Raw genomic sequence first — 27,976 nt, forward strand, 5'->3', positions numbered from 1 at the left:
TGGGAGGAGGAGTGGGTCTTCAGAAGGGGCAGAGAGGGTCACGGCAGGGACGGGGAGGGCAAAGGAGCACGGTGAGGGGGGACTAGAGTTCCGGGTTGAGGAAGGTGAAGTTGCAGCGGGAGCGAGCGGAGAGGACAGAAAGAAGTGGAGGGCGCGGGGCGGGGCGAGGCGGGGCGTAGGGGACGGGGCGAAGCGTAGGGGCGGGGCGAGGCGAGGCGTAGGGGGCGGGCCGAGGCGAGGCGGAAGAGGCAGGCGGAGTGCTGGAACACGGGAGAAGAGGGTCGCCGCTGAGCTGCGGCCCCCTTTCCCGAGCGGGCGTGCGGCTGCGGCTTCTTTCTTGACCGGCTTCCTCGCGAGGCAGGTGGGTCGTGTGCCCCGGGGACTGGCGCGGGAGGTTCCGCTGCATACCGCAGGGGTAGAGATGTCGCTCTAGCAGAAGGCTACCTGGACTTTGGCCTCACCGAACCCTGGAGGTGGGGAGGGAGAGTGAGCAATTCAGGCCTGCAGCCAGAGGCCCCAACTTCGGCTTCCAGAAATGGAAAACGCTGTGGGCCCTTTGTTCTAGTCTTAGCTATGCCAGTGGCTCCCTGCGCGACTCTGGATGAGTTCCCGCCCCTCTCTGGGCCTCCGTCTACCTATCTGCAAAGTGAGAGGGTCTTTGGACGGGTCTCCGTAAGTTCCGGACTGACTTAAATTCATTTCCTTGACAAACTTCCTCTAGGGCTTGTCCCCAGATTCACCAGCCAAGTCTGTCCCTCAGCAACAACTTGGCAGCACTCTGAACTCTGGCCCCTCAAGTTTTAGCTGAACAGGTTGCGTGTCTGGAATCCGTTCCGTCTGGGGCAAGAAGCTGCGCCCAGCCTCTAGACTTCAGGCTGAGGAATTTGTTTTCCGTGCACTGGGTCGGTAATCCTTCACTGGCTCTCCACCCAGGCAGGCGTCATCATCTGGGGCTGAGAGAGGCTTTAAGACAGGTAGGAACAGGCTGCTCTGTCCTGCCTTTTGTCCTGGGCTGTACAGGTTCACTAAAATCAGATTTTTTTTTTTTTTTTTTAATCCAAGTACGTCTAAGCAGTGGAAGGGAGTACTGGCCAGAGAATGTGGAGGTTTGGGTTCTAGTCCTGGCTGTGCCGCTGGCTGGCTGTGACCTTAGGCAAACATCTGCCCCTCTCTGGCTCAGTCTTTCCCGGCTGAACAGTCAAGGGGTGGGTCAGATGGTCTGCAAAGACTCTGCTGTCTTTCACATTCCGAACAATAGTAATAGCAGTCATAATAATTGTTTCCTTAGCTGACCTACGAGGCCCTGCCTGAGCTGGCCCCTATCTACCCAAAGCACCAGACTCCTTGCCCTGCCTCAGGGCCTTTGCACTTGCTGTTTCCAGTGCCAGGAATATTTCATCATCTCCATTTCCTGAATAGGCTTTCTCAGATCTCCACTGACACGTCACTTGCTTAGGAAGTTCCCCGACAACAAAGACTAAATCGGGTTTCTGGATTGATATCCTTCCTCATGGTACATGCTGTCTTCATTATGCTTAAGTATTCATGTAGTTCTTTGTCCGATAGCTGTATCCCCTGTTCTTTAATGCCTGTGCATGCCATGAGGCCTAGAAATCTGTCCCTTTCCCAACATCTAGCACATAATAGGTGGAGTGAACAGATAATCTTGTTTAGTCCAACAGTCTCATGACGTTGAGTCACTGTGCTCTTCTTACACATGAAGAGACTGGGCTTGAGAGTGACACTCTTAGCGTCACACAGTGAGTTGGCAGTGTCAGAATTTGAACCCAGTCTGTCTCAGACTCCGAGGCCTGAACTTCCACCTCACTTGCCCTCACACTCCAGGATCTTCTGCTGTGAAGACGTTACCTAAGTGCCAGCAGATCTGACCCACGAAGCCTGGAAAGAGAAGACCATCAGGTTGTTGGGCGCGGTACCGTCCGGCTCCACCTCCCCTAGAGGCCCCCGGACCTGAGGCAGAGGTGGAAGTGGGGTGGCCTGGCCCCCCTCCTGCAGACCCATGGCGCGTCGGCTCCAGTTACAACTGCTGACGTGGGATGTGAAGGACACGCTGCTCAGGCTCCGCCACCCCGTGGGGGAGGAATATGCCGCCAAGGCCCGGGCCCACGGGCTGGAGGTGGAGGCCGCGGCCCTGGGACAGGCCTTTGGGCGGGCATATAGGGCTCAGAGCCACAGCTTCCCCAGCTATGGCCTGAGCCGTGGCCTCACCTCCCGTCAGTGGTGGCTGGATGTGGTCCTGCAGACCTTCCACCAGGCAGGCATTCGGGATGCCCAGGCTGTGGCCCCCATCGCTGACCAGTTGTACGAGGACTTCAGCAGTTCCCGCACCTGGCAGGTGTTGGAGGGGGCTGAGGCCACCCTGAGGGGGTGCCGAAAACGAGGTCTGAGGCTGGCAGTGGTCTCCAACTTTGACCGAAGACTGGAGGACATCCTGGCGGGTCTTGGTCTGCAGGAACACTTCGAGTTTGTTCTGACCTCCGAGGCTGCCGGCTGGCCCAAGCCCGATCCCCGCATTTTCCATGAGGCCTTGCGCCTTGCTCAGGTGGAACCGGCAGTGGCAGCCCACATTGGGGACAGTTACCAATGTGATTACAAGGGAGCACGGGCTGTGGGCATGCACAGCTTCCTGGTGGCTGGCCCTGAGCCTTTGGACCCTGCGGTCAAGGATTCTGTACCCCAAGAACACATCCTCCCCTCACTGTCCCATCTCCTGCCTGCCCTTGACCGCCTGGAGGGCTCACCCCCAGGGCTTTGAGTCTGGCGAGGGAAGCGGTCGGGCCCAACAGACACTGGAGACAGGGAGCTCCTTCCTTCCCTGAGATCTGGCCTTCACCCCCGCCCCCCTGCAGCCTCCATAATGCATTCTGACTATAAAGCAGTGAATGCGGGGCATTCAACCCTGCACCACTAACCAGCTCCTGGTCTCTGAGGTGCTTCGTTCCTCACACCTGTGTCCATTTTCTACCATGAGTCCCCCCTCACCTCCAGCAAGATTCATGAGGACCCAACTAGCTTCAAAACCAACACTTTCAAACTTTCTTTTTAGCAGCAGGGCCTTTCGTCATGGGAGAGCTTATGTGGAACCCCAACATGCAAGTCAGGAAAAATGAGAAACTGCTAGGGTTGAAGCAGAGGTCCTTGGGCCCTTCATTCAGGCCCTGAAGGCTCTGCGACTCTCCCCTGAGAAGCCTGAGATCAGAGCTTAGTACCTGCGGGTACTGGAGTTCTCATTTAGGCGTGTCTCACTCCGAAGCCCATTGGCTTGACTGCAAGGTTACAAGTAGAATGGGATCCACGTCACACAAGACATAATGCAGTGGGGATCCAGGGAGAATAGAGAAGGTGTCCTAAGGATGGCAGTCTTGAAGGGCACCCCAGTCATAGGAATAGCTTGGGGGTGGGAAAGCACAGGGAACAGGGACTGGAACACGAGGTGGCAGGAGTGCAGGGAATATGGGGGGAATCACTGGAGATTGAAGTAGGTTGGGCTTTTAAAATTCCATGTCTCTTCCTGCCTTTCCCCTTTCACACACCTCTCTACGTCGTATTTACTGGACACCTGTGCCTTGCCCAGTGCCAGGCACAGGGGGCACCACAGGTAAAAAGCACACAAACAGGCATACACAGTGTATGTTCTGGTGCCAACAGGCAGGGAGGGCTCTGGAGTGGACCCTGAGCTGGGGGTGGCCCGTAGATGGGCAGAGGGATAAGAGGGGCATTCCTGGCAGTGGGCCCACAAACTGTGGACTGAAGACTGCTGTGGGGAGTTGGACTGGTGGTTGGGGGAGCATGGCCTGGGGGCCTTTGGGTGCCAAGTAGAAGAAATTGGCTTTGACCCAGGTTTGAGCAGAGACTGTGCCCAGGCAAAGGCAGGGAAGCTCTTCTCAGACTTGGCCAAACCTCTTGTGGGTCTGTCTTCCTTGGGCTTGGTGCTGAGGCCAGGTGACCCAACATTAATTCCCAACTGTCGGGCAGTGAGGAGATGGGTCATGAGCTGTGGTTTCAGAGCTGCAAGGGCCTCAGAAGTCATGTCAAGTGAAAAAGTTGATTTGATCCACCCGGTGTTTCAAGTAAATTATTGAGCAAACTGAAGAGTGGGGAGGGCTCTGGCCCCCATCTTTGTTTTTGTTTTTGTTGTTTTTTGCGGTACACGGGCCTCTCACTGTTGTGGCCTCTCCCGTTGCGGAGCACAGGCTCCGGACGCACAGGCTCAGCGGCCATGGCTCACGGGCCCAGCCGCTCCATGGCATGTGGGGTCTTCCCAGACCGGGACACGAACCCATGTCCCCTGCATCGGCAGGCGGACTCTCAACCACTGCGCCACCAGGGAAGCCCTCTGGCCCCCATCTTTGAGCCCAAGAGCCTTATAGGTAAGTTGCAGGTAAGATTGCCTTTGAACTGTGTTCCCAGATGAAACAAAATAGGAGGACCACTGTTCTAAAGTGACCTCCTCAGAGGACAGGAAGGGACTTGCCCTTGGTCTCCGCAATGCAGGGCACAGAACCCTGTCTCCAGGCTCTTTCAGCTGTGTATGCTGAGCTGCCTCCCACCTATACCTGAGAATGTGGATGGGGGTGAGGAAGATATCCCTTTCCCAGCAAACATACCACTAAGATCTGAGCTGGCACCTGGGAGATATGCCCAATTACCAACAAAGAACATGGAAGAAATTTTCAATCTTTGAAAACCTTTAATAATGTACATGTTCCCTAAGGCTGGCCCTCTTACTCCATCAGCCCTTTCTGGCTTGAAGGCCTCACCCTGGTCCCCACATTATGTTAGAGAAGGCATTAGTTGGGAGCACCCATCAGCTGCAGTTGGGGAAAAAGCTCATCCCTGTTGCCACGGGTGGGTGCTGGCTGGAGCCCTGCCTAGTCCAAGGCAGCACTGCCAATGGGTGTGCCGCAGCCAGGCTACCTGGAGACAGAGTCCCCTCAGTCTTCCCAGTGGCTATGCAAAACCTGGGTGAGGACACAGCCCTACAGGCCGGAGTCCTCTGGCCAACAGCAGCCTGGCAGGAGTTCTAAATCCCTTCCAGGCTGTCCTTGTGCTAGAAAAAGATTTCCTCTGTATGCCATATCATGAAAAGGACTGAGAAACACTGAACTGAGGGGATGACAGGGCTTCAGCCACAGGCTTTTCTGCCAGAGAACGGCATCTACTGGGGGCAGTGCTGCTCCAGAGGGTCTACCACGTGCATCCAGTCACCTGTCCATCCATCCATTCATCCACCATCCATCCGTCCATACGTCCACTTGCTGGCCAAATATTTATCGCACGCTTACTATGCACCAGGTACCATGCTGGATGCCAGAGAGAAAGTGGTGAACAAGACACCCTCAGAGGGGCAGAGGCACAGTGCATTTGGGAAACCAAGGCCCAGGGAGTAGCAGGTTCCCCACAGATACCTGGCTTTTAATGGTTGTACCCAGAACCCCTCCCAAAAGCTGCCCATTGGGCACAGGCAACATCTGGGAAAAAGACACCGGGTAGAAATATGGCCTGAAAGGGTGCTGGGGAGGTAGACCTGGTCTCCCCATGGCTAAAGGTCAGCGGACGATGGAAATGGTCTGGTCAGCCACAGCGAAGACTGGGAAGAGGGGCCCAGGGAAGGACGCGTGGTGGGTGTGGAGCACCGTGCCCGAGCCTGCCTCGTAGAATAGCAGCTCCTGTGCCTGCAAGTCCAGCAGCACCCCCAGCTGAGCTGGGCAGCGCAGCAGTGCCAGGGGCTCGTGCTGCCCATCGTGTGAGAAACGGAACTCCTGGTCGTAGCGGGAGAAGACCCAGGAGAAGGCATTGTAGCCCAGACGAGAGTCACTGCCAGAACCCTTGCGGGGCAGCTGGCCTAAGGCCACACCCACCTTATAGGCACAACTGTTCTCAACGTTCACCGTCCAGGCATGCAGCCCAGCCTGGAAGGAAGTGGTGGCCAGGGCATTGGGCCAGTGGTCAAAGCGCTCCGGGCCATCTGCACAGGTCTTGGACTTCTTGGCGTTGAAGGTCAGGGTCCTTTGATCATCTGACAATTGCAGGAAGGGGCTGACAGTCCTCTCGTTGATACGCACGTCCTCCGTGCCTGCCAGAAAGAATTCTCAGATTTGCCCAAGGCCCACCCTCAGCCCTAACCTGGCCCTGCCACGTAGCAAAGGGCTTCCTCACCACTCACTGGCAGATAAGCTATTTACTCTCTGAGCCTCAGATTCCTCATCTGTAAAATGGGGATCAGAGTAGGACTTATCACAGGGTGGATGTGAGGATCAAATGAGATGATGCATGTAAAGTGCCAAGCATCAATAAGTGCTCAATAAATTGTGGCCATGACCACAGTAGTTATTAATAGTCCAAGACCCTCATCTGTTAACTGTGATAGATATAAGACCCAGAGAGGAGAAGCGAGTTGCCCGAGGTCACACACCAAGTTGGTGGCAGGGGCAAAATGACGACCCAGCATGTTGTTCCTACATTTAGCATCTAACACTGATCATACCGCATTCTAGTTGGGCATATCTGCAGTTTCTAGATCAGACTTGCCCTAGCGACACGGTTCCTGGAGGCTTGGAAGCATCAGATATGCGGTTTCCTACAACTACCTAAATGGGACTGCTGGCAGATCCGGCACTATTGGATACCAGAATCTGGAGATGAGCTATAGCTTGTACTAACGTTTTAGGGATAACGTGCAGGGAGGGAGGATTAAAACTGAGAAAAATTCAATCCATTAACCTAACCTTTCTGTGAATCGTGAAAATACCACAACGGGCAGTGTGGGAGCTTCCATCTAGCTTGGGGGAAGCCTGCTTTGAGAACCCTCCCACTCGGGGAATTCCTGGAGGCAGGAGACCATGTTAGCTGGCCTGATCAATGTTAAGTTAGTAAGTGAGACGAATCTGGGAAGCTCAATTCTCGCTCAAGATGCTCTCCAGTTGCCCATCAGTTATATCTTCTTAAAGAGAAACTAGGTTTCCAAGAAATAATACTGAGCTCTTGCACTAGGCAGGACTTAAGGAGGACGTAATTTCCAGGAACAAGATTTATCCCAGACCCAAGCACAGAGCAGGCTGGTCTGGAAACAGGGAGGACCTGGCCCAGCTGCCCCAGGCCTGTCCAGAACCTTGACTCCATAGACAAGCCTGCATCCAGTATCACCGGTTGCTTAACCTGAGATCCCAGATGCACCTGTCCCCACTGTGACCCAGCAGCAAACCCCAGACAGACAGAAGCCCAGTTACTCCAACTGGTGCCAGGCTCCAGCAGCTCCTAACCTGAGAGGGACCCGAGAACGGCTGTCGCCCAGAGCTGGGTCAGTAGTGGGCTGCGAGTGCACTTCTCATTAAAGTTTAACTTTTCCGACTCCTTGGGATCCAAAATGCCCTCTGCCTCCTCCGTCCTTATGCAGGAAAAAAAAAAAAGAGAGAGATTTAGGAAGGTTCTGGAAATGTATCTGGATCAATACAGGATGGGGACAAAAGTCAAATCCTCTTCCCACGAGGGTGACACAAAGAATGGCAGCCAGGCCCCACATAGGAGCCCCCTAAGGGGGGTGGAGCCAAAAGAGAAGGTGGGCATTCCCTCTATGCCCTGGAGCCTTAATTCCAGCAAGGCACACGGTTTACAGGGAGGTAATACTTGGTGCCAGTATTAGAACTTGTAGTCAGTGTGTTCTATGGGGCAAGCAACTTGCCAGTGTCTCTGGTGAGTTAGCAGCAGAACTGGGAGGAGGACCTGAGCCTCTTGTGCCGTAGTCTTTCCGCTCCACCGACCTGCGTGGAGAAAATTTTGCCTTCCTACAAAACCTATTGCAGCAAAATCTACTGGTGTGGTCAGAAGGTAGAGCCATTCCTCTCCTCTTAAAATGCAAACAGCCCCGAAGGGTCACGCAAGAAGGAACTATCAGTGATCACCCCAACCATAAAGTAGTCATAGCACTTTGCTCCCAATAACTACCTCTGTTCAGCTCACAGGGGGGACTGGGTTTTGTTGGAAGGGATTTGGGAACATAAGACGCTTAGGAGGGGAGTACTGCCATTTATTAAGCAGCCAGGCTCTGGGCTTGCTGTTTTCTATAGAGAATCTCATATGATCTTTGCTATAACCTGGGAGGCAGTTGTTATTCCATTTGACAGGAAAGAACGGAGATTCAGAGAAAGCACCCAAGCTAAAAAGAAGACCTGGATTCAACTGTTGCCTCCATGCAAAAACAGAACAAACCCAGGCTGGGATCCAGGCCCCATTCAACATAATCCTTCCCCTGACTTGAAGTAAAATCTGAAGGGTGTGGGGCAAAGTGAGGGTTCGCCACAGGGCTTCACAGACCTCTGAACTGGCTTCTGAGAAAGCCAGTTTGGGTAGGGAGAAAAAGCTCCCAAATGAGAATGTTTATATTTGCCTAAATATGTCTTTAATAATATACAGTATGCTTTAGGCCTGGCCTATATAATGATTGTATGCCAGGAAAACAATTAGACTCAAATCAGTGATGTTCTTTCTCTTGGTAGTTAAGACATATCAAAGATTAAAATTGTCCTGTGTTTCTTGTTCCAATGTACATGTGTGTGTGACGTCTTAAATGTTTTAATAGTCCACAGCTAATCAGCTTATGTATACTGTATGTATAATGAGAACAATGTCTTGTGTTTTCATCCTTTATGAATTCACAATTCTTACCTGTTCTCTTGTCATAACAAAACCAGTAATATTTTCCTGTCTTGACAGCTTGATTTTTAGTAGAAAATATATTAAAAGCGAGGTTCTCATTGCAGTGGCTTCTCTTGTTCCCACTGTCTCTAATCCCAAAGATGGCCTTTGAGCTCAGGCAGCAGAGAAGTGACAGCACACACTCTCTTCCCCAAATCTTGTGGCTCTGTCCATAAACAGAGGATGGGGGGAGAGGGTGGGGCATGTCTCCTCATAGATGTGAGCTCTTTTTTTTAAGACTGACACTGACTGCTCTGACTTGGGAGGAGCGAGGTTAACAGAGCCCTAGAAAAGCTGAAAGCAGGCTTTGGTTACAAAGGCTCCTTGTGGTCAGGACAAGAGAGGCTCTGTTGCCATCTCCTCAAAGCACTGAGGCTGGCTCCGGAGAATCCCCAGCCAACAGGTGAGGAGGAAATAGGAGCTGGAGTCAGCCGTGCTAAATCATCATCAGAGCAAATCTGAGGCCAATCGTAGACACTAGAGCCTAGAGAACCAGCTGGTCCAGGTACCTCATGGTACAGAAGAGAAAACTCGTGACCCCAAAGGAGCGGAAGTGAAATGGGGCTGGGACACAGCAGGGCCCTGGCCAGGACCAGAATACCCAGTCTGTGCAGGGGAACCTGCTGCCGTGGCAGGCCAGGGCTGAGCTCAGCCACAGATGTGGAAATAACCTCGGGGGCCAAAAAAACAGGTTTTGAAAACAGTACGGTCATCCCTCCATATCCTGAGGGACTGGTTCCAGACCCCCCACAAATACTAAAATCCATGGGGTGTTCAAGTCCCTTATAGTCAAGTTCTCTGTATCCGACGTTCCCCATCTGCAGATTCAAAAACATTCAAATCCATGTTTGGTTGAATCTATGAATGGGGAAACCATGGAAATGGAGGGCCGACTCTACTTTGAGAGTATGCACCCCCAGTCTAAAGACACAAAGGCACAAAGGACTACAAACAAATCTTGAACTCTACTAGTAGGTTTGTCAATCATACTATGGGTTTAGCAACTCTCAAACAACATTGCATGTATCATAGGCCTGAACAGATGAATAAATATATTGGAAAGGAAAAATCCTGTGGTGTTTGACTGGAATTAGAAGTTGTGATACAAACTCAGGAATAAAAAAGTTACATGCACACACTCCCTAGCTCTGTATGCTGTCCACTGGGAAGGCCTGGAAGCAATGACGCATTAGTAGCAATGAACACACCTAATGGTTCAATCTTGGTTTTTAAATACGATTCCCCACTAAAAAAACCCAAGACACTGGAGAAATTAGCTGATTCCAGGCTGAGGCAGGAAAAGAACACGTTGAGCCTAGGATATCTTCTTGTGCCAGAAAGCAAGAAAGTACTCAAAGAATGATGAGGAGTTGTCAAAAGGACACAGGATCTGGCTTGAAGGGGCTCCTACTGGCCAAATCCGAGATTTTGAAGATCAAAATTAATAATAGCACTAACAGATTATAATGCACTGAATAAAATAAGAATCAATGAGTCTATATTGATACTAAATAAGTGAATAAACAAGCAAACTAAGTCCTAGACACAGCAATCAGGCAACAAAATAAATAAATAAAAGGAATCCAGGGCTTCCCTGGCGGCGCAGTGGTTGAGAGTCCGCCTGCCGATGCAGGGGACACGGGTTTGTGCCCCGGTCCGGGAAGATCCCACATGCCGCAGAGCGGCTAGGCCCGTGAGCCGTGGCTGCTGAGCCTGTGCTCCGCAACGGGAGAGGCCACAACAGTGAGAGGCCCGCGTACCTCAAAAAAAAAAAAAAAAAAAGGAATCCAAATTGGAAAGGAAGAAGTAAAACTGTCACTGTTTGCAGATGACATGATACTATACATAGAAAATCCTCAAGATGCCACGCAAAAACTACTAGAGCTCATCAGTGAATCTGGTAAAGTTGCAGGATACAAAATTAATATAGAGAAATCTGTTGCATTTCCATACACTAACAATGCACTGTCAGAAAGAGAAATTAAGGAAACAATCCCATTTACCATCACATCAAAAAGAATAAAATACCAAAAAAAAAAAAAAAAAAGAATAAAACACCTAGGAATAAACCTACCTAAGGAAGTAAAAGACCTGTACTCAGAAAACTATAAGACACTGATGAAAGAAATTGAAGATGACACAAACAGATGGAAAGATACACCGTGTTTTTGGATTGGAAGAATACTGTTAAAATGACCATATTACCCAAGGCAATCTACAGATTCAATGCAATCCCTATCAAAATACCAATGGCATTTTTCACAGAACTAGAATAATTTTAAAATTCTTATGGAAACACAAAAGACCCCAAATAGCCAAAACAATCTTGAGAAAGAAGAACAGAGCTGGAGGAATCATGCTTCCTGAATTCAGACTATACTACAGAGCTACAGTAATTGAAACAGTACGGTACTGGTACAAAAACAGACACATAGATCAATGGAACAGAACAGAGAGCTCAGAAATAAACCCACATGATGAAGGAGGCAAGAAGATACAATGGAGAAAAAACAGTCTCTTCAATAAGTGGTGCTGGGAAAACTGGACAGCTACATGTAAAATAATGAAATTAGAACATTCTCTATCACCATATACAAAAATAAATTCAAAATGTATTAAAGACCTATATATAAGACTGGAAACCATAAAACTCCTAGAGGAAAACATAGGCAGAACACTCTTTGACATAAATTGTAGCAATATTTTTTTGGATCCATCTCCTAAAGCAAAGGAAATAAAAACAAATGGGGCTTCCCTGGTGGCACAGTGGTTGAGAATCCACCTGCCAATGCAGGGTACACAGGTTCGTGCCCTGGTCCGGGAAGATCCCACATACCGCAGAGCGGCTAGGCCCGTGAGCCATGGCCGCTGAGCCTGTGTGTCCGGAGCCTGTGCTCCGCAATGGGAGAGGCCACAACAGTGAGAGGCCCATGTACTGCAAAAAAACAAAACAAAAAAAATGGGACCTAATTAAACTTAAAAGCTTTTGCACAGCAAAGGAAACCATCAAAAAAATGAAAAGACAACCTACTGAATAGGAGAAAATATTTGCAGATTTATATGACCCATAAAGGATTAATAGCCAAAATATATAAACAACTCATACAACTCAACAACAAAAAAACAAAAAAAAATGGGCAGAAGACCTGAATACACATTTTTCCAAAGAGGACATAACAGATGGCCAACAGGCACATGAAAAGATGCTCAATATCACTAATCATCAGGGAAATGCAAATCAAAACCACAGTGAGCTATCACCTCACACCTGTCAGAATGGCTACCATCAAAAAGAATGCAAATAGGGCTTCCCTGGTGACGCAGTGGTTGAGAGTCCGCCTGCTGATGCAGGGGACACGGGTTCGTGCCCCGGTCCGGGAGGATCCCACGTGCCGCGGAGCGGTTAGGCCCGTGAGCCATGGCCGCTGAGCCTGCGCGTCTGGAGCCTGTGCTCCGCAACGGGAGAGGCCACAACAGTGAGAGGCCGGCATACCGCAAAAAAAAAAAAAAAAGAATGCAAATAATGTTGGCAAGGATGTGGAGAAAAGGGAATTCTTATACACTATTGGTGGGAATATAACTTGGTGCAGCCACTGTGGAAAACAGTACGGAGGTTTCTCAAAAAACTAAAAATAGAACTACTATATGACCCAGCAATTCCATTCCTGGGTATATACCCCCAAAAAACCAAAACACTAATTCAAATAGATAGATGAGCCCCAACGTTCATAGCAGCATTATTTACAATTGCCAAGATATGGAAGCTACCTAAGTGTCCATCAACAGATGAATGGATAAAGAAGATGTGGTACATATATACAATGGAATACCACTCAGCCATAAAAAAATTTGCAACAACATGTATGGACCTGGAGGGTATTATGATCAATGCAATAAGTCAAACAGACAAATACTGTATGATATCACTTATATGTGGAATCTAAAAAACAAAAACTGGTGACTATAACAAAAAAGATACAGGGATATAGAGAACTAGTGTTTATCAGTGGGGAGAGGAAAGGAGGGATGGGCAAGATAGGGGTACAGGATTAAGAATTATAAACCATTATGTATAAAAAAAGCTACAAGGATATATTGTACAACACAGGGAATATAGTTAATATTTTATAATAACTATAACTGGATTATAACGTTTAAAAATTGAGTCACTATATTGTACACCTGTAACATATAATATTGTATATCAACTATACTTCAATTAAAAAAAACTAATATAATATTGTATGTCAATTATATTTCAATTAAAAAAATTAATATCCCTGGGGCTTCCCTGGTGGTGCAGTGGTTAAGAATCCGCCTGCCAATGCAGGGGACACAGGTTCAAGCCCTGGTCCAGGAAGATCCCACATGCCGCAGAGCAGCTAAGCCCGTGCACCACAACTATTGAGCCTGTGCCCTAGAGCCCGCGAGCCACAACTACTGAGCCCACGTGCCACAACTACTGAAGCCCGTGCACCTAGAGCCCGTGCTCCACAACAAGAGAAGCCACCGCAATGAGAAGCACGCACACCGCAACGAAGAGTAGCCCCGGCTGGTCGCAACTAGAGAAAGCCCGCGTGCAGCAACGAAGACCCAACGCTGCCAAAATTAAATAAATAAAATACATACATTTATTTTAAAAAAACCGCTAATATCCCTGATAATGGGACAAAATGACATTATGTGTCCCCTGGTATGATGGACTAAGGACACATCACTTATGAAATATTCCTGCTCAAAATGCATAACCTGAATCTAATCATGAGATAACATTAAATAAACTCAAATTGCGAGATATTCTATAAAACTGTCCTTAGACTCTTTAAAAGTGTTTAGAAAATAAAAGGTTAAGGCACAATTACAGATTTTCAAAGACCAGATGGATCGGGGGAAGAAATCCAAACACTGTTGAGAACATTCTTAGTACAACTGGCAACATTTGAATAGACTGTATATTAGATAATAGTATTACATCAACATGCGATTTCCTGAATTTAATAAGTACACCGTGGGGGAATTCCCTGGCGGTCCAGTGGTTAGGACTCTGCGCTCTCACTGCTGAGGGCCCGGGTTCAATTCCTGGTTGGGGAACTAAAATCCCACAAGCTGCGCAGCACAGCCAAAATTAAATAAATAAATAAGTATGCTGTGGTTATGTAAGAGAATGTCTGTTCTTCGGACATCCACATTGAAGTATTTAGGGATTAAAAGTCGTGCTTTCTGCAACTTACTCTCAAATAGGTCAGAAAAGAATAAGTTGTTTTATATATACATTAGATAGATAGATAAACAGACAGGATGACAGACAGGAAAAAAGAGACAGATAAGGAACAGAGAGAGCAAATGTGGCCAAATATTATCAATTAATATTTCTAAGTTCAGGGCTTCGCTGGTGGCGCAGTGGTTAAGAATCCACCTGCCAATGCAGGGGATACAGGTTCGAGCCCTGGTTCGTGAAGATCCCACATGCCACGGAACAACTAAGCCCATGCGCCACAACTACTGAGCCTGCGCTCTAGAGCCCATGAGCCACAACTACTGAAGCCCTCATGCCACAACTACTGAAGCCCGTGCGCCTAGAGCCCGTGTTCTGCAACAAGGGAAGCCACCTCAATGAGAAGCCTGTGCACCACAATGAAAAGTAGCCCCCGTTCACCGTAACTAGAGAGAGCCCGCACGCAGCAACGACGACCCAAAGCAGCCAAAAATAAATAGATAAATAAATAAATGAAATATTTCTAAGTTCATTATACTATTTTGGCAACTTTTCTGTAAGTTTAAAATGTTTCAAAACAAAAAATAAAGATAAAACATTTTTTCAAAAATTAGATCAGCTTGATATTGAGGACAGACTGTTAAAGGAAGATGATGAAGATAAAGGAGAAAGAGAAGACTAGCAGAAGCATGGAAAGATTGTAAGGAGATAGTAAATTAAATTTAGGAACATCTGTACTGTGGAATAGTTCAAAGACTTTCCAAAAAGTGAGGTAAATATAAATGTACTGATATGGAAAGATTCCAAGATAGATAGCCTGATAAGTTATAAAACAAGTATAAAACGATCCCATCTACGTTTTCAAAAAAAATTTTAAGAGGAAAAAAGAATCCCACACACTCTTCCATGACTAAACACAGGAAAGCCTACAAGACACACATCTAACTGTTAAAACTGATCACCACTGGAAACAGGATTGGGAAGAGGTGATGGAGACATTTTTAATTTTAAATGGTTTTAAACTGGTGAAAAATTTTTTCTTTCTCCCATGCACATGTATTGCTATTGAACTTAAATATAAAAATAAAGAAGAATAGACTGTGCTCCCCAAGTACAGCTCTGAAATCTCACACACACAGTGTAAGAATTTAATTTCTTTGCCTGGAAAATTACACCCTCTTGGCCACTTCCTCAGGCTCTTGGATCTCAGAACCTTTCAGAACCCAGTTAGGGTCTGGTGAAATTCTTTTATTATTGCATAATTAAAATGAAGTTTTGAGTGGTAATGCAGACTTAAATTTCAAAGATTCTTTCATCAGAGAACGGGGAAGTGAGGTAGAGAAGACACTACTGGGTCAGGTGTCAGGTGTGGGTCCAAGCCCCAGCTCTGGGGCTTAGGCAAGTCCCTTCCCTTCTTTCAGCCTCAGCATTCTCACCTGTAGAGGGGGGTGGGAAACCCCTTCCACAGGGTGACTGTACGTTTTTTTAATAGGATAATATTTAAGAAAGCCCATGGCAAGCCTCTGACTCATTATTTATTTCACTGCCCTTCCACATGGGTCTAAAGTGGCTCTCCAAGCTAGGGGCAGGAAGACCCTTGTCCATTGAGCCTGGCTTCAGGGAAGGTACTCAGCTGCCCGCCATGAGCTTCCTCCCAGGAGCAGCGGGGCCTGATGGCAATGGACTAAGTAGAGGCCTAAGGCCGTGGTTTCCGTGACTGCCCAAGCAAATACCGGGGGCCATACTCACCTTTCAAAAATCTCCTGCTCCTTCTGCTGTGAGAAAAGAAAGCAGAGTCAGGCTTGGCACCAGAAACCCAGCAGGCAGTCATCAAGACTTAAATATAATCAACTTGCATGGAGGGCTCCACGTGGACAGAAACTCTAGAATACAAACGTCTACTCCTTCTTTAAGACCCCGCACAAAACTTTATGTATCCTTCTTTACATACCTCCCCCAACAGTGAACCCCTCTGTCCCCTGTGTCCCATGGCATCCTGGGTTTCCCTCAGCTACACTTCAGGACAATCACATATTTACTCAACATTTCATCTCCCACCAAGCCTGTCACCGGCTCAACAGCTAGGACTCTTTCTGAATCTTCTACTGTGACTGTCCCAAGGTTTGGGGCAGAATGTGCTCGGCACATGGAAGCTGTGTAATGAAATAAACGCACAATCTGGGACAGTCACAGAAACCTCCCCCCTTGAACTGCAGTGGGACAGCTTGGTCGTTACACATTCTCATTTCTCTGCTTGGCACATCTACTCAGATGGAGCACTGTCACCTTAGAACTGCAGGTACCTGCATATACATATAAAATACTTTGAAAGGATATGTACCAGCATATTGGCCATGGTAATTTCTGGGTGTTAGGAGTGAGGATGAGCTCTGTATTTGCAGTGGACCCCTTGTCAGTGCAGTGTTCTCTTCAACCTTCTGGTCTCTCTCATCCTCCCCACTTCCTTTAATAAAGCTGTGACTCTTGTCTTTCAGGCATCAGCTTCTAAGTTGCTTAATTCAGGAAGCCTTCCCTGACTACCACTCCCTCAAGGCTGGACTGCAGGGGCCCCACATCCCAGTAGTGCCCTCTACCATAGCACGTATCCCTCCATACCCTAATTATCAGTTCTATACATTTGTCTCTTCCATAAGGCTGTGAGTTGCTGACAGCTGTATCCTATACCTCCACCCCATAGCACAATGCTTAGCATACAGTAAGCACTCAGTAAACATTTGCTCACTATTGAAAGAACAATTACCAAGTGCAAAAAAAAAATCCATATAGTTCTATTGCCCTGTCTCATCCCTTTTCCAAATTATCATTTTCCACCTACTTCCTACCAATAAACATTCTCGATGTTTTCAGACCTTGGGGGAGTCTGGCCAACTGGCTGTGTCTTCACCCTTGCCTGACTTACAATCAGCTGGAGGTCATCCAGATGGGTGAGCATGTCCACCAGGCTGGTACGGATGGTGTCGAGCTTCTGCAGTGCCTCGGCCCAGTGTACTCGCTGTGTCAGTATACTCTGATGGGCCCGCTCCTCTTCACCGTGCACCTGTTCCAGCAGCCTCTGCTCCTCACTCTCACACAGACTCCTCACCAGACCCAGCCGCTGGATGACCAGTTCCCGTGCTGCACTGGCTGTGCTCTGACAAAAGGTAAAATGAGGAGTCCTGGCAGAGCCCCAGGCAAGATTAGGAGGGCTTGGGCTCAGCCGGAAGGAGTGCTGAGATTGATTAGCAATGTCTGCCATGGGTACAGTAAAGGCAGTGCTTAAACAGTACTTAAACCATCCGAGCCCTAAGATTTCCCAAATGTGGTTTAGGGTAAAGAACTTTGAGATCCAGACATCCAGGCCATATCTCATGGAGCTAAGATGACAGAATGAAAGAGCTGGGCAGGACTTACAGATCAGCTGGAATCACCTGCTTTTCACAGTTGGAAATCCCAAGGTCAAGAGACCAAGGTCAGAGAGTCATAGAATTGCAGAGCAGAAAGGACTAAAAAGTCTTCCCCATCAACAGGATGCACATCAACAGCAGTCCAGTTAATACTTTGGCCATGGCTGAGGACAAAAAGCTCATTACTTCCCAAATCTGTTCATTCTAACTGCTTCCATGATAGAATTCTCACCTTCCACACAGGAGGGCTGAAATCAATTTTAAGTCAATGAAGTTAACATGTGTCCCCTAGCAGGTAGCACAGCATCTAGCACAGAGTAGGTGCTCAAATATTTACTGAATGACTGAATGGGAAAGTTTCTTCCAACTAGTAAAAAATCTCTTGGTAGTGCTCACATGCCAAGTCAATGGCAGAGCAGGGGCTAGAACCCAGTTCTGTTGACTCTCAGTCCAACACTATTCCCCTGTACCAATGCCATCTGGTACAAAGGCATTGTTGTATGAAGCTCCTGCACTCTTGCCAGACAGGTGAGAGCAGAACTGTTTCCTTCATGCCAGAAAGTCACAGGTAGCCAGCAGCTCTCCTCATTCCCTGCCCCTGAAGACCTGCTTCAGAAGAAACTGAGACCCACAATTTGCCCAATGGAGAAGACAGAGTGGCTAACTGAATGGCTAAGTGAACCCAGAGATTCAGACTCCAACTCCAGTGTTCTTTTGAGGCAACATAACGCAGTGGTTAGGAAATTAGGCTGTAGAAAGAGTGCCTGGGTTTAAATCTTAGCTGTTCCACTTACTATCTGTGGAACGTTGAGCGTATTACTATCTTCCCCGTGCCTCAGTTTTCTAATATGTCAAATGAGGATAATAATAGTACCAACCTCATAAGGCTATTGTGAGGATTAAATGAGTTAATACATATAAAGTAAATAGAACAAGGCCCAGCACATAAATATTTGATTACATTAGGTATTGCTCTTCTCTCTATGCCACTTCAGTGCCTTTCCCATGGGTGGGTCTCTGCAGCCACATTTGTACTTTGTGATCAGGATCAAGGACAGACCCAATATGCACCAGATACTCCCGGACAAGAAGGCTGCAGTCAATTTCAACATGTTTCTTGAGTCATTCCCAGAAAAAAATAGCAGAGAAAAAAGAAAACTTTGCTCACCAAAGATATGCCTGAATAAACTAAAATCCCTCCCAGAACAAAACACAGAAGTGCTGGAAAAATAGCTCAAAACATCCTTTTAAAAGTGAAGCTACAGGGGCTTCCCTGGTGGCGCAGTGGTTGAGAGTCTGCCTGCCGATGCAGGGGACGCGGGTTCGTGCCCTGGTCCGGGAGGATCCCACATGCCGCGGAGCGGCTGGGCCCGTAAGCCATGGCCACTGAGCCTGCGCGTCCGGAGCCTGTGCTCCGCAGCGGGAGAGGCCACAGCAGTGAGAGGCCCGCGTACCGCAAAAAAAAAAACAAAAAAAAAAGGGAAGCTACGGCTTCCCTGGTGGCACAGTGGTTAAGAATCCGCCTGCGAATGCAGGGCACACGGGTTCAAGCCCTGGTCCGGGAAGATCCTACATGCTGGGGAACAACTAAACCTGTGTGCCACAACTACTGAGCCTGAGCTCTAGAGCCCGTGAGCCACAACTACTGAAGCCTGCGCACCTAGAGCCCATGCTCCGCAACAAGAGAAGCCACCACAGTGAGAAGCCCGTGCACCGCAGTGAAGAGTAGCCTCGCTTGCTGCAACTAGAGAAAGCCCGCACGCAGCAACGAAGACCCAATGCAGCCAATAAATAAATAAATAAATAAATAAAATTTTTTTTAAAAAGTGAAGCTACTCTGGCAGCTCGGGAAAGGAAATCCCCTGGAGTCCCAAAGTAGAGAGGAAACTGAAAACCAGTGTAATCAAGAGCTGAGGACTCAACTAGTTGCCCTGAATAGGGCTTGTGATTTACTTTAGAATCTTATACTCATCTAAACCATCATGCAAAAATTAGAGCACAATAAAGACCTCTCTGATCAAAAATGGAAAACTTCTGGGACTTCCCTGGTGGTCCAGTGGAGAAGACTCCATGCTCCCAGTGTAGGAGGCCTGGGTTCGATTCCTGGTCAGGGAACTAGATCCCGCGTGCATGCTGCAACTAAGGAGTCCACAAGCCACAGCTGGGAAGCCCGCATGTGGCAACTATGAGCCCGCATGCTGCAACTAAAGATTCCACGTGCTGCAACAAAGGATCCTACATGCCACAACTAAAGACATGGCGCAGCCTAAATAAATAAATAAATAAATAAATGAAAATGGAAAACTTCCTATGAATGAGGGAATTATTAAAAGATGTACTTTAACTAAAATATTTGACAACAACATGTAAGACCTGAGGGGTTATTGACTGAAAGCATTCTTATGGTACTTGTATCATTCAGGTTGATTCATTTTAGACATTATTTATTCGTGTTAAAATCTTAAGGGGACCAAAAATAAACTGTAAATAGGTATAACTTTCAAGCTAGCACAGGGAAAAAGGAGGGAGGAGGGTTGATTAACTCAACAGACTGGAGGAAAGCAAGAAAAAAAGCATAGAAAAAGTGGACTACATAGAAAAAGTAAAATAAAATGATAGCCATAAATCCAAGTATATCAGCAATCACAATTGTGATAAATTGATTAAACTCCTTAGGTAAAAGGCAGGGATTATCAGAATGGACTTTTTTAAAAAAGGAAACAAAATCCAGTTTTAAGACACACACCTAAAACATAAGAACATAAGTTGAAAGTAAAAGGAAAGAAAGCAATATATCTGGAAAACACTTTTTAGCCTAGTAACAAACAAGGACAAAATAGTTTTTAAGGGCTTCCCTGGTGGCGCAGTGGTTGAGAGTCCGCCTGCCGATGCAGGGGACACGGGTTCGTGCCCCGCTCCGTGAAGATCCCACGTGCCGCGGAGCGGCTGGGCCCGTGAGCCATGGCCGCTGAGCCTGCGCGTCCGGAGCCTGTGCTCCGCAACGGGAGAGGCCACGGCAGTGAGAGGCCCGCGTGCCGCAAAAAAAAAAAAATAGTTTTTAAGACAAAAAGAATTCCTGAGCATAAAAGGTCACTACAAAGTGATAAAAGGGATGTTTTACCAGGAATACATAACAAATCTAAATATACACATTTAACAAATATCACCAAAATATAAAAAGAATTGACAGAATTATAAAGAAAAATAGACAAGTTCACACCATAGTATGAAAATATAAATGCCCTTTGCCAGTAATCAATAAATCTGGCAATAAAAATTAGTAAATATAGAGAAGATTTGAACCTATCAATAAGCTTAATTGATAGACATATATAGAATCCTACACATTTTTTCAAGTGAATGTGAAACGTTCACCTAAATTGACCATCCTTTAGGGCATAAAGCAAGTCTCAACAAATTTCAAACAACTGCTATCATACACATCACAATGCAGTTAAGTTAGAAATCAGTAAAAATAAACAAAAAAAACCATATATTTGGAAATTTTAAAGCATAAATAATTAATAAAATAATAAAAAAATCTAATAACATAGCAAAACAAGAAAGTCATAATGGAGATTTTAAAATACTTAGAGCTGAATGAAACTGAAAATACTATATCAAAATTGTGGAATGTCCCTCTGTCAATATCTAGAAGGAAATATATAGCTTAAATGATCACTTTGAAAATGAAAAAAGACTCAAATCAATAGACTGTGTTCAATGCAGGAAGTTAACAAACAACAGAATAAATCCCTAAAAACTTGAAGGAAAAAAATTATAAAGAGAAAATAATAACGAAAATAGAAGCAGTCAAAAGAGAACTTCAATGAGCTCTACCCATCATCCACCCATCTACCTGCACCTGTGTCCATACATTCTGTCTTCCCTAATTCTGTGGATAAACTGCCCGTGCTCTTACCTACGGCCAACCCTTCCACTTATTTACGAGATCCCACCCCCTTTGCTATACCAGATTATCCCTCTTCTCCTGCATCATTAATTTTCCCCTGTCTACTGGATAATTCCTATCAGCATACACACACAGAGTAATTTCACCCATCTTAAAAACAAAGCAAACATATAACCCTCTTGATCCCATATCCCCCTCCACTATCATCCCATTTCTCAGCTCCCTTCTACAGCAAAGTTCCTCAAGAGTCATCTAAGCCAACTATCCCAAATTGCTCTTCTCCTATCCTCTCTGAAACCCATGCTAATCAAACTTTCAAGGCAATGCTCTACAAAACTCCTCTTGTCAGGATCTCCAATGATGAGCGTGTTACTAAATAGTCCATTCTTATTTCTCACCTGACTTGATCTCTCTGCAACATTTGACACCAGTGATCTCCCCCACCTCCTTGAAACCTATTGTGGGACACAACACTTAGTTTTACTCCTAGCTCACTGATTGCTACTTCTTGGTCTACTTTGCCTGTTCCTATCTTCTCAATGGTTAAAAGTTGAAGTGCCCTAGACCTCAGTCCTTGGACCCCTGCTTTTTTTTTTTTAAGTTGTTTCCACTTTTTATTTATTTATTTGGCCGTGTCAGGTCTTAGTTGTGGCACATGGGCTCAGTAGTTGTGGCACGCAGGCTCTCTAGTTGTGGTGCGCAGGCTTAGTTGCCCTGTGGCATGTGGGATCTTAGTTCCCTGACCAGGGGTCAAACCCGTGTCCCTTGCATTGGAAGGCAGATTCTTAACCACTGGACCACCAGGGAAGTCCCCCTGCTTTTTTCTATCTGTACTTAATTACTTAGTGATCTCATCCTTTCCCATGGCTTTCACTTTATTCACTCACTTGTACACTGATGAATCTCAAATTTATGTCTCCAGCCCAGCCCTCTCCCAACTCATATATCCAGCTACCTATTCAACATCTTCACTTGGATGTCTAATAGGCATCTCAAACCTAACACATATACAACTGAACTCCTAATCTCCTCCTCTACCAACCATCACTCTACACACAGTCCTTCCCCACCTTGTTAAATGGCTGTTCCATCACTCCAGTTGCTCAAATGAAAAAAAGTAAGAGTTATCCTGACCCCTCCTCCCTTTCTCTCATGGCCTACATCCAATCTATCCACAAATCCTGAGGTTTCTTCCTTCAAAAAAGAAACACACACACACACACACACATACACACACACACACAAACCACTCATGTCTCTCACCTGGATTATTGCAACAGCTTCTTAATTGGTCTCCCTGCTTTCACCTTTGCTGCCTATGGTCACTTCTCAGCACAGCAGCCAGAGCCCTCCTTTTAAATCTTAAGTCATATTGTCTTATTTCTAATGACTTCCCACCTTCCCCAAATAAAAGGCAAAGTCCCAGCCTTTTACCCAGCCTTTTGACCGGTGAGGATTCTACCCAGCTCCCTGCACTGCTCACCTCTAATTTCATCTCCTTTGCCTTCTCACTTGTTCACTCTGCTTCAACCTCATAGGCCTCCTGGCTGCTACTCCACCTTGCCAGGTACACCCCCACCTCAGGGCTTCTGCACTTGCCTTTCCCCCGTTTTGGAACACTCTTCCCCCAGATATATGGTCCATTCCCTCACCTCCCGTAAATTCTGTGCAAATATCAATCTTCTTAACTAGGTGATTCCTGATCACAGCATATGCAATTACAACCCCCATCCTCAACATGACCAATCCCCCTTCCTGTTATATTTCTCCATAGCACTTATCACCTTTTGATATAGCATATATTTTATTTGTTATTACCCCTCTCCCCTGACTAGAATATAGGCTTCATGAAAACAGAAACTTTCGTATGTTTTGTTCACTGTGGAATCTCTAGCACATAGACCAACAGTGCTTGGTGTGTGGTAGGTGCTCACAGAGATTTGTTAAATAATTAAATAAATGGCAAAATGTCGTAAGTATTCCCCGACAAAAGCTTCTATTTGACATTGTACTGAGGTCTTAGCCAGTGCGTTTAAGACAAGAAAATAAAAAGGCTGAGGAAAAAGAGAGTGAGAGAGGAAGAAATCATCGTGCAGAGAAAAGCAGAGATGTACACAGAATAGCTGCCTAGACTTCTAGCAGCTTGCTCCTTCCTGGTTCTGGTCCCCTTTAGGTTCTGAAAGACTTGTATCAGGGCAAGAAATTCTCTGTTTCGTTTATGCCAGTTCAACTGGGTTCTGTTCCTTGCCATCAAAATCATTTATTTATTTATTTTTAATTAGGTTGGCCAAAAAGTTCGTTTGGGTTTTTCCGTAAGATGGTATGGCAAAGCCTGAACGAACTTTTTGGCCAACCCAATACTAAAACAGTGCCAAGCCTGCTCCATGTACTTTGGGGGAATGAGAGAGGGGATGTGCAGGAAGAAATTCATAGCCCCTGCCCTTGAAGGGCATACTTGAGAGTAAAGATGTAGCAATGAGTCAACTGAATAAAGGATCCGCAGTGAGGTGTCGCAGAGGGATCACCTGCTGAGCGTCAGAAGACCCAGCTCATAGAACTGACTCTGGCAGGAGGCTGTGAGTCATTTAAACTCTACGGGACCCATTTCCCCATCTGTAAACAGGGATGTTACTACCATCTACTGCATAAGATTGTCATAAAGAATATGCAGTGTAAAATCCATAGGTTATTTTATAATACTGGGGCTGAGCACAAAATAATTAAGATGATAAGGGAATGCTACCCTTCCTGATCCTTTACGTGAAGAAAGTCATCTTCTATAGGAGTCTTTGCACCAAATATGTGCTGGGAATAATCCACTCTGCCCAGATGGCAAAACCAAGGCTCAGAGAGAGGGGAAACCATCCTTCCTGGGCATCCAACTTTGCTAACAGCACAATGAGTCTGTGAAGTTGGGAAGGGACCATAGACTGGTCCAAGCCCCTAAGGCTGAGGTCTTATCCTAGGAGGGGGCCCAGAGGAAGAGGGAAAGCAGAAGAATTACCTACCACTGCTCTCTGGTTCTTCCCTGGCAGGATGTCAGCCACATACTTGGTGATGGTAGCACTCTGTAACTGCAGCCTCTCACACTGGTCCACAATCTTGTTCTGCAACACAAATGACACCCATGGTGTCTTTTTTTTTTTAACATCTTTATTGGCATACAATTGCTTTATAATGGTGTGTTAGTTTCTGCTTTATAACAAAGTGAATCAGTTATACATATACATATGTTCCCATATCTCTTCCCTCTTGCATCTCCCTCCCACCCTCCCTATCCCACCCCTCCAGGCGGTCACAAAGCACTGAGCTGATCTCCCTGTGCTATGCGACTGCTTCCCACTAGCTTGATCCACACTGGTCCACTCACTCCATTCCAGTGACTTTTTTCCTTTTACCCCACCTCAGCCACCCACTCCCATGGTCATTATCTCAGACCTCATCATTATTGAAAACTATACAACTTCCAAAATCTTCATTTCAAGGATCCTGCACCCTGCCCACCACTTCCCATCCTTCTAGATCACGTACCCTGGAATCTCCATTCCAACAATTCTTCAGCTTAGATGGAGTCACCAATACATTAGTCTTACCACTTTTCACTGTCCATCATCCCCTTCTGTGGCCCCACTTCCCTCTTTATCCTTAAATCTGGTGGCCCTTTATTATTCTATCTCTCCTCTGGCCACTTCTGGTCTCCTCTACTTCTGCTATTCCACCCAGATCACCTTTATCACTCACAGGAACTGCTGTTAGAGTCTCCTATCCTAACTGGGCTTTTATTCTTGACCACCACCCACCCCCCACACCCCCCCACCCCACCCCCGCCCATTGGCCACTGCCACCTTTGGTAAGGAAATCAGATCAAGTCTCATCCCAGCTCAAAACCCTCCAATGGCTTTCCAATACCTCCACAGTGAGAACTTAGCCAACAAGGCCCTACCTGATGGGACTCTGCATATCTGCACATCTCTCCCATGTCACCTCCTACCACTCCCCACACTGGCCTTCTAACCATTCCATAAACACACCAAATTTGTCCTGACCTCAGTGCCTTTGCACCTGTTGTTTCTTCTGTCTCCAGCAGTCTTCTCCCATATATTTCTTGCTCCCTGACTCCATGTTACCTCTTCAGAAGTCTTCTCTGACCATCCCCATACCCCATTCCCTTACTTAGCTTATTCTCTCTGACTGTATATCATGGGTCTGTTTACCAGTTTTGGTATCTGCCACCCCCCCACCTCAGGCACATAAGCACCATGACTTTGACTTGTTCTCTATGTCCTATGACCTGGAAGAGAGTTCCTATACATGGAAGGCGCTGAATAAATATTTGTTCAATGACTAACACCCACTTCCTTGGTCACAAGAGTTTCAGCAGCTCACAGCTCCCGAAGCTGTGAGCATCGGCCATGAGAGCAGGGGAGAGTTTCAGAAATGAAGAAGCTAAGGCTCACAGAGAAGTTACTTGCCCAAGGAGACATGGCCAGGCCCCTGCTTTGCTACTCCATTTCTCCAGGTAACAACTGGAGCCCTTCCAAGCGGCAGTTCCTCCACCATTTCCCCTGAGAGCACTGCCCCAGTTCCATCTGCCAAAGGGCCACTCAGCTGTCTCTTCTAGGCAGCTCTTGTAAATCCTTCCAACCACAATTAGGAATCAGTCTTACACTTCACCGGTCCAAATACACAGTTAAAGAACTGAGTCGACTGGAAGGAAGCTGTGGTCACCACACACCGTAGGACCGAGGGAACTGAGACTAGCTTCTGAAAAGCTACAGGGCAGGTATCCAGAAGGTAAGAGGCAGGTTGTTGAACTGGGGCTGATTTTGCCCAGTTCAGTAACAATCCTGCCCTGGGGCAAAATTTCTTTGCTGGCTGGAGGGACAGGGGAAGCCTGCAAAAAAGCCACCGTCTACTCAAAATTGGAGGCAGAGAGGGCAAGACACATGTCCCTCCAGGAAAAGAAGATGAATATGCTAAGGGCCTCAGCAGGGTTCAGGGAAGGCGCCCTGCTCCAGGGCAGGGTGCATTGCAAAACAAGCAGCAGACCTGCCACCCTGGCCCAGACTTCACTCCTTCTACCAATCAGATTCAGCTTTGATGGAAACTTTTTTTTTTAAGGTTTTATTAAATTCTCACTCCCATTAGCATCACTTCCTCCCTCCAACCACTGAAGCAGAGGTGGTTTTCTCTGGCCTAGTCAATGACTCCCCTGGTTCAGGCCCTGAACAACAGGAACCTTGAAAAAGTTACTCCCCTCTCTGGGCCTCCATTCCCCCATCTGTAAAATGTAGGGCCACTGCTTCAAAGGTCTGGTTGGAATGAGGCAACGGATATTTAAGTGCTTTGGAACTTGCAGAGTCTCTATCCATTGTGCAAGTTCATTATACCACATTATCCAAGCTTATTTTCATCATCACTATGGGAAAGTGGTGACAAGTAGGACCAACCAGGAGCCTTCAGGTGCCATTGAATAACTGAATCCCTCGTCCCAGCACCCTGTCAGGTATGTTTATTACTGTCCAGTCCGAGCCCTCTGGCCTCACAGCTGGGCAGAAAACTCCAGGGAGAGGTTGGGAGAATCAAACAGGGTAATCAAATTGCAAGGAAACCCCCAGGGACCACAGCTGGGGTGGAAGGAGGCAGGAAGCCCCATGGTGACTTGACTCTCCAATCTCAGGGGAGGTTGGTGACAGGAAGGTGGCTAGCTTGGAGCCAAGCTGGAAGTGGAGGTGGGGAGAAAGAAACCCTAGGTGAAGGGTTCCAGTAGGAACCTCCCGATATCTTCCCCGCCCCCTCCGTTTACCCAAGTGAAATCGGCTTGAAGTACAGTCCAGGCCAATCCTGAAACGGAAAAGAAACCACCTTACCAGGAAGGCTGAAGGGTGGATGAGGGGAGGGGCTTTGAGTCGCGGGGCTAAGGAGCGAGGAGGGGCCGAGTTTCATCAGGTTACTAACGGGGCGGAAGCTGGGGCACACCTTGTCCCAGGCAACTGGAGCAGTGAAGCCCTTTATTGCCCAAGGCCAGCCCCATCGCACAAAAACTCTAATAAATGCCCCCAAACTACAAGTGAGGACACTGAGGCTCAGAGATTACGAGACTCACAGGGAGGACGTGATGGAGGTGGGAATCGAACTCAGGTCAGCCGGACTCCAGAAGCCACACCCTTAACCGCCTCGTTGTACAGCCAGTGCCACTGCGGAGCCTGGACTCCCGGACACGCTGCTGGGTCCCCGCTGGGTCTCGCCCAGCGCCTCCCCGCCGGTGCCCCCTTCTTCCAGAGGAGCCCGCCGCCTACCAGCTCCCACGTCAGCTCACCCGCAGCTCTTCCGCGCGCTCCTCGGCCCGGCGGATGCGGTGCCCCCGGCAGCGGCCGCCCAGTCCCGCGCAGGCGGCGCACACGGGCCGTCGTTCAGAGCAGCAGAACCACCTCAGAGCCTGGCCGTGTTCGGAGCAGAGCGGCCCCGGCTCGGACCCCGGCCCCGGCCCCGGCCCCGGCCCCTGCTCCGGCCCGGGCCATGGCCCCTGCCCCGCACTCTCCACTGACATGGCCGAGCGCCCGGCGCCGCGCGGTCCACCTGTCGCAGGTGGCGGCTAGGCGGGGCCTCCCTGACCCCGCCCCCGGGCCCCGCTGAGCGCCTGGAACGCTGGCCGCGGCTCTTCCTCCCGCCGGGCTCTTGCAGCCGGGTGGGCGTCCGCCCACACCCCGCCCCCACCCCGGGACAGAC

The 27,976-nt window shown here is 47.7% G+C and overlaps 2 protein-coding genes across 2 annotated transcripts; one reads left to right on the forward strand and one right to left on the reverse strand.

Annotated features, from left to right (window-relative positions):
• Window positions 1-223: 223 nt before the first annotated feature.
• HDHD3 (haloacid dehalogenase like hydrolase domain containing 3) lies at window positions 224-2,937 on the forward strand. Its single transcript, XM_032636384.1, has 2 exons — window positions 224-361; window positions 1,846-2,937. The coding sequence occupies exon 2, from the start codon at window positions 2,021-2,023 to the stop codon at window positions 2,774-2,776; it is 756 nt and encodes a 251-aa protein (XP_032492275.1). The 5' UTR covers window positions 224-361; window positions 1,846-2,020; the 3' UTR covers window positions 2,777-2,937.
• Window positions 2,938-4,691: 1,754 nt separating this feature from the next.
• On the reverse strand, window positions 4,692-27,797 carry BSPRY (B-box and SPRY domain containing). Its single transcript, XM_032633853.1, has 6 exons — window positions 27,567-27,797; window positions 24,256-24,354; window positions 16,851-17,081; window positions 15,680-15,705; window positions 7,284-7,408; window positions 4,692-6,097 (listed from the first exon to the last, which is right to left on the reverse strand). The coding sequence occupies exons 1-6, from the start codon at window positions 27,795-27,797 to the stop codon at window positions 5,571-5,573; spliced, it is 1,239 nt and encodes a 412-aa protein (XP_032489744.1). The 3' UTR covers window positions 4,692-5,570.
• Between the last annotated feature and the right edge of the window lie 179 nt (window positions 27,798-27,976).

Source organism: Phocoena sinus, chromosome 6 (genome assembly GCF_008692025.1).
Source record: "Phocoena sinus isolate mPhoSin1 chromosome 6, mPhoSin1.pri, whole genome shotgun sequence".
Lineage (NCBI taxonomy): Eukaryota > Metazoa > Chordata > Mammalia > Artiodactyla > Phocoenidae > Phocoena > Phocoena sinus.